The sequence below is a fragment of the Pinus tabuliformis genome, chromosome 3_1 (genome assembly GCF_031772625.1).
Source record: "Pinus tabuliformis cultivar Carrire ecotype Pingquan chromosome 3_1, CPIR1, whole genome shotgun sequence".
Taxonomy (NCBI): Eukaryota; Viridiplantae; Streptophyta; class Pinopsida; order Pinales; family Pinaceae; genus Pinus; species Pinus tabuliformis.
Genome location: NC_142301.1, coordinates 847,260,781 through 847,272,162, shown reverse-complemented (window position 1 = coordinate 847,272,162; position 11,382 = coordinate 847,260,781). Strand labels below are relative to the sequence as shown.

General features: G+C 40.8%; 1 protein-coding gene and 1 pseudogene across 1 annotated transcript; both read left to right on the top strand.

Moving 5' to 3' along the window:
• Nucleotides 1-2,030: 2,030 nt before the first annotated feature.
• On the top strand, nucleotides 2,031-2,576 carry LOC149190185 (uncharacterized). The gene has a single exon (XM_089410451.1). The coding sequence runs from the start codon at nucleotides 2,031-2,033 to the stop codon at nucleotides 2,574-2,576; it is 546 nt and encodes a 181-aa protein (XP_089266577.1).
• Nucleotides 2,577-6,907: 4,331 nt separating this feature from the next.
• On the top strand, nucleotides 6,908-10,211 carry LOC149190184 (U4/U6 small nuclear ribonucleoprotein Prp31 homolog pseudogene; annotated as a pseudogene).
• Nucleotides 10,212-11,382: the final 1,171 nt, after the last annotated feature.

The following is an 11,382-nucleotide window of genomic DNA, read 5'->3' as shown; positions in this document are numbered from 1 at the left end:
GCACGAGCAAAAAACAAACAGGGATTTCAAAAAGGAAAAAATGCCTCCCTCTAAGCAGCAACAAAATCAATTGGCCGAGAACACTCCTTTCTGTGAGGCAATGGACTTGGCAGAAAAGGTTCTAATAGGGCATGTTAGAGGCAGACATTACAGCGTGGAGAGGCTTCAGAAATGGATGATGGAGGTCTGGGGTCACCATCTGTCGAAACCCCCTCGAGTACAAACCTTTGTGAGGGGCTGGTTTGCCCTGCGTTTCAAAAGCCTTGCTCACACTAATTGGGTCCTCTCTACAATATGGCACATTGATCAAGCACCAGTCCTCCTTCGAAGGTGGACTCCGATGTTTGATCCAGAGATGAAAAAAGGCGGGGGCCAGATCGATATGGGTACGACTTCCGAGTCTTCCCTGTCACTTTTGGACATAGTAGATATTCAGACAGATTGGGGACGCCATGGGCTCGTACCTTACTCATGATGAATCTTTTATCTCGACAGGAAGAATGGCTTATGCCAGAATATTAGTACACATGGACCTCTCGGAAGGGCTTCCAGAGTATATTAACATACAGTGGAGGGATGCAGCGAGGAGACAAATGCTGGACTATGAGGGGGTACCTTTCAGATGTAGGCGTTGCCACAAGGTGGGGCACCTTTTCAAAGACTACCCTCTGAACAAGTGGAATAGTAGGAAGTCAGCGAGAAATTTTACCCAGGTATCACAGGAACAGGAAGCTCTATCACATGGAGACCCAACTAGAGAGGAACAACCTCGTGCATCTGAGGATTTTCATAGGATTTCTACTCCTCACTCTAGAGGAATAGGCACATTTTTGGGCACTGGTTTGCGGTCTACGGAACTAGCTCAGAACACTCCGAGGAAGTGTGGTCGACTGCCCCATCGCCCCCCTCCTCTAGTTCCTAGCACTACTGCGGCGGCCTCAGGTGACTCCAATACATCGGGTATGAACTCCTTTCACTTACCCACCACATAATGCTTTTCTGATATTCATAATTCAATATCTGAATAGTTATTGGGTCCGGGTACTGAATTCCCTATTGAGACCCCTATACTAAGTTTATGTGCCATTGTTCCCCCCCCCCAACACCTCCTTCCCCCCCACTCCCCCCGTGCTTTTCTGCACCCCTCCTCCGCAACCCTCGGCCTCCTTAACAGCGGCCTTAGTCCCTAGATACAATACTCCGGCTCGATCGAGGCATTCAACATAGGACCAGGTTGGACTAGATATTATCCATCCCCCCCCCCCCCCCCCCCCCCCTTCTAAGGCCTCTCAAGGCCGTCCCTCTGAGCTCAAAATCGCACAAGCACAAGTTGATGTTGACATTGCTTTGGGCAAGCAATCTACTATCACTAGGGTTCTTAGAGTAAGAACAACCCCATGTGAACCCCCTCCATGAAGACTCTATCCTACAATTGCAGAGGGCTTGCTAGACCCGACAAAAAACTAGCACTCCATCGGTTACTCTTTGCCGACTCTTTGGATATCATATTCCTCGAGGAGACCTTGGGTCCTACAAGTGATATAGCTCGTACCCTTGAACACTCTCTGCTGGGTTGGAGATTTACGGGATTAGATGCCCACGACCGTTCTGGAGGACTTGATACGGGTTTAAATACTCATACTATCAAGGAAATCAACTGTTGGGGAGGATAGGGTTTTATTGGGGCGAATGTACACTCAGCTGAGATGGGGATCCCCTTCAGAGTTATCAATATTTATGGGCCTTGCCAGAATCGCCCTGTTTATTGGGATCGCCTTCTTGGTTTGGAACTATTTTCAGTTGATAATCTGATAGTTGGAGGGGACCTAAATTTTTCCATAGGACATGTTGAATCTTGGGGACATCGTGCACAAAGGGACTCACTCTCAGACTACTTCTCATCCATATTGGAACTGCACCATCTGATAGACATTCCTGCTGCAAAATTACAGGCCACTTGGAGGAACAATAGGGTTGGGGATAATGGACTTGCAAGGAGACTGGACAGATTTCTTGTCAAGGAATAGGTTATGGATTTGGGACTCAATATAAGGCAATGGGTTGGGACAGGTGGGCTCTCAGACCACTTGCCTATTTATATGGAAATGGAAAGTGGAAGGGACAGGCCAAAGGGTCCTTTCAAATTCAGTTCAACCTGGCTCAAGGATGCATCATATATCAGCATGGTCACTGATTTCTGGAAAACAAACCCACCAAGGGTTAGAGGTACAGCTACAGCTGGGTTTATTTGTAACCTAGCAGAGCTGAAGAAGATGTCCAAAATCTGGGCCCATCAAAAAAGATTACAAGATGATCAAGCGCTAAGACAGATTGAGAATGAACTGGAGGTTTTTGAAAATGAGCTGGGAGGTCTATACAGATCAGAGGAGCACAAGAATAACATCACATCCCTCTACTCTGCCCGTGGTAAGATTCTCAAAGAAAGGGAAGACAAATGGAGATTGAGGAGCAGGGCCATCTGGATACAGGAGGGGGATGCAAATACATTTTTTTTTCAAAAGTTTGCTAATGGGAGGAAAGCTATTAACACTATTTGGCAAATGCAGGATGAATAGGGAAGGACAGCAAACACTTTCCCTCAACTCGCCTCACTTGCAAGCTCGCACTTTAAAAATGCCTATAGTGACCCCAAGGAGACTAATTTAGCGGAAATTATCAGGGTTGCTCAGTTGTTCCCTAGATATGTGGAGCAAGAGGATGAGGACGATTTGGTGCAAGAGGTCACTTTGGGAGAGTTGGAGGCCACTTTAAAATGGTTCAGCAAGGACAAAAGTCCAAGACCTGATGGTTGGTCCATCGAATTTTATTTGGCATTTTTTGAGTTGATTGGACCGGATCTCCTCAGAGTTGTGGAGGAGTCAAGGGTATCGGGTAGATTGGAAGCGGCCATTACCTCCACATTCATTGCCCTGATCCCGAAGGTTGACAATCCGTCCACTTTTGATGAATTCCACCCCATTTCGCTTTGTAACTGTTTATACAAGATAATTGCTAAAATTATAGCAAACAGATTGAAGCCAATCTTATCGAAGCACATCTTGCCTGAAAAATTTGCATTCCTGAAGGACAGGCAAATCCATGAGGCGATTGAGACAACACAAGAAGTATTACACTCTCTCCACAGCAAAAAAGGCAAAGGTATGATAATGAAGGTGGATTTATCTAAAGCTTTTGACAAGGTGAATTGGTTATACCTGAGAATGCTTCTTACCCACCTTGGTTTCCCTTTTATATTCATTAAATGGATTATGGGATGCATCACTAACATACCTTTCAGTGTATTGGTCAATGGGAGTGCATCCCCATTCTTCACCTCAGCTCATGGTTTGCATCAGGGGTGTCCTCTCTCACCACTGCTTTTCCTCCTGATCATGGAAGGACTTGGGTGGATAATAACGAAAGATCATAGAAGAGGCAGACTCATTGGTATTAAGATTACAAATGATTGCACGCTTACACACCTACTGTTTGTGGACAATGTGCTGGTATTTCTCAATGGAAGCGTTGGCGATTTGACATCGATCAACGATATATTTTCCTTATTTCAGAAGGCCACAGGGATTCTTATTAATGATGGAAAATTTACTTTGATGGTCGCAGCCTGCTCACAACACGAAATTCATTATGCTCTCCACAGATTTAACTTTACATCGATTTCTCTGGAGGAGGGGCTGAAATATTTGGGATACAAGTTAAAGCCAATAGGATACAAGATTGCAGATTGGACTTGGCTCATTGCAAAGCTGGAAAAAAGGCTCAGCATATGGTACTTAAGATTCTTATCTCATGCAGGCCGATTGACACTCATCAAGAGTGTCCTGGAAGCAACCCTGGTTTATTGGATGGCTCTGGCCTAGATTCCTCGTGGCATTTTGATGAGGATACAAAATCTCTGCTATAGATTCTTATGGAGGGGTAATCAACTGGGAAGAATATATGCATGGGCAAAGTGGGATGCCCTCACACTTCCAAAAAAATGGGGTGGCTGGGGACTCAAAAAGCTTGATGATTTTTCCTCAGCTCTGGCAGCAAAGCTGGGTTGGCAATTGGTAGCTTCAGACAGTTTGTGGACAAGGGTGGCCTACTCGAAATATATTTCCCCTACTCATGTATTGGAATGGATCAGAAGACCGGTTAGACTCTATACCGGTATTTCGATAATTTGGAAGGTTGTCCTGAAAGCTTTGGATCCCATCCGCTCTGGCATCACTTGGAGAATCCATTCGGGGAACAGAGTGTGCATTGGTATAGACCTGTGGATTGGTTGTGGGAATATGCACAGATTACCTTCGGATCTATTAACGCACCTAAGGGAGCAACATGTTACTCACATTGCACACATTGTTGATGAGCTCAACTCCTCATTTCTTCAACAGGCATGGAAAACAGATCTTCAACTCAACATTCCTCCTCCATGGCAGCAGAACTGGAGGGACTATATACAAGCCCTCCTAGAGGCTCATATCCGATTAACAGAAGGTGATGACGAGATTATCTGGGCACTGGCGAAATCAGGGAGATATACACCAAAGGAGGGCTACATTGTTCTGGCGGATCCGCGAAAGCCACACATACTACACCAGTGGTGGAAACACCTCTGGAAGCTCAAGGCGCCACCAAGATCCAGATTATTATTGTGGTGCATACTGAGAAATAAAATCCCCATGGGGGATAACCTGATGAAGAGATCCTTCTTTGGCCCTCACTGGTGTCATTTTTGCAACAAGGATGGTGAATCTGCTTCCCACATATTCTTGAATTGCCAAGTCATTCGCCAATCATGGAATCTTGTGACTGCCGCTATACCCTCTAATTGTAACTGGCAACTGAGCTCACGGGTTGATGCTTTGAACCTTTAGTTTTCCACTGTCATTCCCCACAAATTGAGAAACCTCCCCTTTTTGTTTTGTTGGGCTGTCTGGATTGCTAGCAATCATTTAATATTTCAAGATTCCCCTCCTAGGTGGACTATCATTGTTGCCATGATCAAAGCGGATTATGACCTTATCCCTGATGACCTGCCCCCCACTAGAGCCCAAATCATATCTCAAGAACTGATTTAACCCAACCGACCCTGGGCATATTTTGATGGGGCTGCCCAAGATGAAGGTTGTGGGGGGGGGAGCTATCTTGCAAATATCTGGGAGACACTCTTACAGTCTATCTATGGGATTGAGAAGGGGAACAAATAACTTTCAGAAAATTTTTATATCATTCGTTTTGCCTTGGAGAAGAACTGTCATGCTCTACAACTGTTCGGTGACTCTAAGATTGTCTGCGACTGGTTGAATAAGCGTTCTTATTGCTGGTATTTTTCATTGAGACACATACTTGATGAAGCATTAAGATTGATCTCCAATTTTGATTTTTTTTCATGTAATCATATCTACAGGGAGCGGAACATAGAGGCTGACCGTCTTTCCAAAGAAGGCGCGATCCGGGAGCAGGGCATCTAGCTGATCAGTGAACAGATCGATGGAGAACTCTACCAGTACTATCACAGACCTTTTATGGACATTTTGGCTTAATCATTGGACACTGTTTTCAGATTATTGTACATATTTATTTTGTTGTTTATGAACTGTTATGCAGCCATTATGATTGGCACAATACATATTTTTGGTATTATCTCCCTGCGTGGATTAAGATAATATTTACATTGTTGTACTTTTGTTTTAATTTTGGACTCTTCTCTGACTCTGTTTGGGCTACTACCTCACTGTGACATAGGTAGTAGGCTTTGATGTTTCTTCGGATCAGTTATCTATCGATAGAAATATTGGAATATGCATATGCATCTACAAAATGTAATTTCTTTCTTATTAATGAAATTACGAATTTTTCCATGGGAAAAAAAAATATCTTTGTATTAAACTAAATTGTAGAAGATTCCTCATTGCAATAAACATGACTAGTACAACCACATTAAAAATATTAATGTGGTTGATATAGCTAAAGGCTTTATAAATATAACAAAAAAAACTATTGTAACAAAAAAAATGTCTTACCAATGTACACATTTACTTGATTAACCATGTATAAAAAGGTTGTGGGTCCACTTTAACTTGAGAAAGAAAAGGAATTACACACCTTATTGTAAAATGGACCATTTTGCTAAATAAAATTTTCTTATGTATTAATTTCCCCATCTAATTAGAATTGGAATAATCTCAAATCCTTAGGAAATTGGTGGTCGGGAAACCATGTGGCACAAATCTAATTTAATTTGAGAAGAAAAAAAAATTACACATCTTATTGTAAAATTGACCATTTTTGCTAAATAAAATTTGCTTATATATTAATTGCCCCATCTAATTCGAATATGAACTTATTAGAATTGAAATAATCTCAAATCCTTAGCAAATTAGTGGAGAGGGAGCCACCATGGCACTAATATAATTTTTTTAATTTATTAAAAATCAATACAACCTAACAAATTCTATTACACACTACACTAAGCATATGTTAAGGAGATTCCCTTGAGAATCAGTGGAAGCAACCAATTAAAAAAAAAAAAAATTGAAATAAAATACCTACCCTAATTAAATTATTATTCCTCTTTCCTATTAAAAAATGTAGTCTATAATGCAACTTTTCAGAGATTCCGATCATCTGAAAAGCGCATTATTCCGGCCAGCCACCCAATCGGCTTTTCCCTCACCTCCGTCTCTGTCACCTCACCGGAATGCTGCTTCGTTACCTCCGTAACTGTCACCTCGCACGCCGACTGCCTGTTTCAACTTCACCAACCCTGCCAATGCCTTAACGAGTGTATGGAAACTGCACCAACTCGATTTGAAAAATTCATGTGAACCGGAGCATCCCCTGCTACCCCGCCCTTGCCCAGAGCCTGACCACCGAGCGAAATGTGGTTTTATGGACAGTGATGATTGTTGGGTATGCACAGAATGGACAGGTGGGTGAAGCGTTCAAGCTGTTTAAGGAGATACCTGAGCCAGATATGGTCACTCGGACGGCCATGGTTGCAGGATTTGTGCAGAATGGGCAAGTTGAGGAGGCTTTGGAAATGTTTGAGAAAATGCCTGAACGAGATGTGGTGTCGTGGACTGTGATGATTTCAGGATGTGCGCAAAATGGGTATTCTCGTAGGGCTGTCAAACTTTTTCAACAAATGTATTAGGCAAGTGTAAGGCCAGGCTCTGAAACATTAGCCAGCGTTCTACCAGCGTGATGCAGTTTGTCAGCACTGGAGCATGGTGAGGAGGTTCACGAGAATGTGATTAAGAGTGGATTTCAATGAGATGTATTTGTTGGGAGTGCTCTTGTAGATATGTATATTAAGTGTGGGAGCCTGACTGCATCCCCTGCTACCCCGCCCTTTCCCAGAGCCTGACCACCGAGCAATGCCTTTGCAAGGGGAAATCAAACCATTTCCAAGCTCTGAAAGGCCATCTCTGCTAGCTGTAGCAGTGGGATAAATAAATACTTTGTTACAATGAAGGCTAAATTTATTTGAGTATTGTTCAAGTCATTTCCTATTTCATCTTTTGTTCACCATATGGGTTTTCTCAGTTCTGAATATATCATCCATAATGCAAATGAAAAGGTAGACAGAGTGCCCCGATGGTGCTTTAGGTGGATGTGATATTTGATTCTGTGAGCCATTGAAGGTTGTTGGCTTTTGGTAAACTAGAGGTGGTTATATTCTTGGTACGATATCTACCATATTTGGGAAAATCATTAAGTTCGAAAACCATAACCTTTAGTTGTGTTGAGATTTTAAGATAAGTGATACAAATAAATTTAAGGATCCAATTGCTTTCTCATCCAAGGCCAACTCAAATCCAAATGATTCTCACCATGAAACTCTGAAACAAATTGATGATATCAACAATCAACGAGAAATGCTAAAAACTTACCCAACAGGAAGGGGGTTGTAATTTAATAGCAGAGGCTAAATTCAATGTGTCCTCCTCCATATCTTTAACCATGGAATCCATTAACTCATCCATGTTATTATTTTCTTTAGGCCCTGCAACCCAGTCGCTCATAAACTAACTCATCCAGTGGCCAATATAAAGTCTATGTCAACAAAAGACCATATATATATATAGACACACATAGAGTGAGATTCTTTCAGGAGTGATTTAATTTTAAGGAATATGCAGTGAATAGAGGATCAGGGAGACTATGAAAAGAAAGAAACCAACTACTTCTAAAATGACCAGCAGCTGCTACATAATTTCTGTTGGAATAAGGATCACAGGTATTAATCCTACAACTAGACTTTTGTGAGTAAATGTTCATTGTGATGTGTAACATGGAAACAAACTGCCAAAATGTTAGCCTTCACATGAGTACATAGAAGGTTATCAATTCAGATTGCTATGACATGACTATATTAACATACTCTAAACAATTTGATATGTGGATAGCTTGAAGGTTGTCTCAGCCAACCCCTGGCACAGGTTCTCAGAGTATTGTCAGCCTAATATGTAATGTAACTCTGCTTCACCTTCTATATCAGAATCCCTATGGAGTGAGGGCTTCCACCATGGGAATTCAATGTGTTCTGTTCTGAATTATGACTGAAATGATATTATGGTTTTTAGTAGAAGGGGCATTTGAAGATGTGTAGTAAGTTATGTTTACTACATTCCATCTTAATTGTCAGCAGTCTGCAGCAACAATGCTTTGATCTCCTCTGTTGTAACATCTTCCCCAGTGGATTGTTGATCACAATGTGCAAAATAATAGAGTTAGTCTAGGAGCTATTGTAGTTTAATTGGTAATCAATTGAAACATTACATTACCTCTGCTCGGAATACATCTAGTGAAAATCCATTGAGGCGACATAATATTGCTTGCTTAACATCAAGACCAAGTCCATCCAGAGCCTCAATTGTGGATAGAATCAATCTTGACTTATTGGAACAGAACATGTGAATGTTTAGGATGTTCCCTTCTCTTCTACTTACCTCTACCTGCATTTCCAGGGAGAGGATATCAAAAGGGATTCTCTTTTTCAACCAATCACCATTGATTAGATGGTTACCTAAAAGAACTCACAAAGAAACCACCAATGATAGAGAAGCCTTGAAGCTTGAAAACAGAAAGAGAATGGTTGGCAACTATGACATTCCAATGTGATCAAAAATAGAATATTTATAAAATTTTATGAAGGGTAATATGAAAAACTTGAACTAACTGATTGACAGAATTTCATCTAAGTCATAATGGTCTACCAGTGGGCTTGTCTAGCCCAAACAAATGTGGCCAAGGTTTTTCTTATAAAATGGTCTCACCTTGGTCACCACACATCTAGCTATGTCTATGCACTTCTTGCCTTCATTAAACCACCAACTCCAACTTTACCTCAATTTCTACATTTTCCATTAATGCAATTATCTCACATGTATTGTTGTCACATGCCAATCTAAAATTGTCTCATGCGTTATCGGCATGCAATCACTACCACACCAAATAATTTCATACTCAACTAACTTATATGAGTATTGTGCCAACAAACTCCAACCATAATGCCCCCCAAACCCCTTGTCACACCAACAACCCAAATGCAACACCTAATCCAATGTATCTCACCTAGTTAAGCAATTAATTCATGACAAGATAAGTAGAACCATCATAAGTCGTTACACTCATGGTTATCCCTTTACTCATGGTTGAAGTTTCCTGAGTTAGAATCTCTTGTACACCATCTAATTGATTATGCTCTGGTTGTAAAGAAAATTGGAAATGAGATCGATTTAACTCTGGTTGATCTTGAGGGTCTTTTACCTTCGGCAATCATTGTGGTTGTTTCTATCACTGCATCTACCACTAGTGGTAAGCCTCTATCAGAAGAAAACTTGCAAAAGGCTTTAGATACCTATGATAGAGTGCTTACACTTGATGCAACAAAAAAGAAGGTTTTGGATTTTGTTGAGAGTAGGATGGGATACATTGCCCCCAATTTGTCTGCTATTGCAGGGAGTGCAGTTGTAGCGAAATTGATGGGTACTGCAGGGGTTCTCTCTTCATTGGCTAAAATGCCAACTTGTAATGTGCAACTTCTAGGTGCAAAGAAAAAGAAATTGGCAGGATTTTCAACAATGACTTCACAGTTTCATGTTGGATACCTTGAACAAACAGATATTTTTCGGAGCATGCCACCTTCTTTGAGAATGAGTGCATGTCGATTATTAGTTGCTAATAATTTTTTTCCATGAAACAGTTGAACCAGAGACTTTTCATTTCCAGTTTCTTTAAACTTAACAATTCAGGTATATAACTTGTGGGCTGCAATGAGAAGATATATGACACCCGAAATTGGATCTAAACTTTGTAGCCAGATACTCCCAATAAGCATCTCTTGGAAATTCACCTTAACAAGTGACAAACTCCTTTTGTTCGTTGAATTTAAAGCAAAGTGGTAGCTTCTTAGGATCCAAATTCTCTACTTGATTTGGAACAAAAGAAATGAAGCACTTCATAGCAAGGCACAAACTGAACAATTTTTTTATTGGTATGTTCGTACCCTGATCTGTGTAAATATTCACTTGCAGAACATTGTCCAAGTCCAAAAGGTTGAAATGAAAGTGGCAGACTTGTGCAACAAGGAGCCCCCTAATCACTCTATTTTCCCCTTAGCTTATTTTAGGCAATCCCAGTGCTTAGAATCAAGGCACAAACATTGGGTTTGCTGGGCTATTCAACAAAGAAGGACATGGGAAGAATGGCATCACACTTAGCCTCCCCTGCTTCGACAACACACTGAAAAGTTCCTTCAACTAGTTCTCACTTTTTTTGAAGCCAAGAAACCCCCAAGCCCAAACAAGGGAAAGATGGACAGGAACCTTTGTACCATACCTTGAACAAGTCATTGTGAGAGGATCACCAAATCGAATATCAACAATTTTAGATGTACCTATTTGAATGCTTAATTTTGATTTCCTAAGTATTGTTGTCTTACTTTTTCTTTTTGTTCATCTTCATCAATATCATTGTCTACTTTTGGAAACTATTTTAAACAATTGAACAGACATGCTTTCCCTTTTATCAAATAACACCTGGAATGTTTCTTGTACTAATCCAATTGCTTTGAGCTTGATTATTTAACACAGATTCTGCTTTGCAAAACATTGTCCAATAGCTTGTTTTAGTATAGACACATGAATTTTATTTTAGAAAATACCACAAAAAAGCTCCAGCCTAAAGAAATATGACCACTGATATTATATGTTTATACGATTCTAGCCATTTTGATATCTTGTCAAAGTGTTGGTTTGCATACTATTGTAGGTAAAAGCCATATGGTACATACTTGCAACTTGTTTGAGCTTTTATCTACAAATAACATAAAAGCCATATGGTAGCAAGATTTTTTAACATGCCAAGATC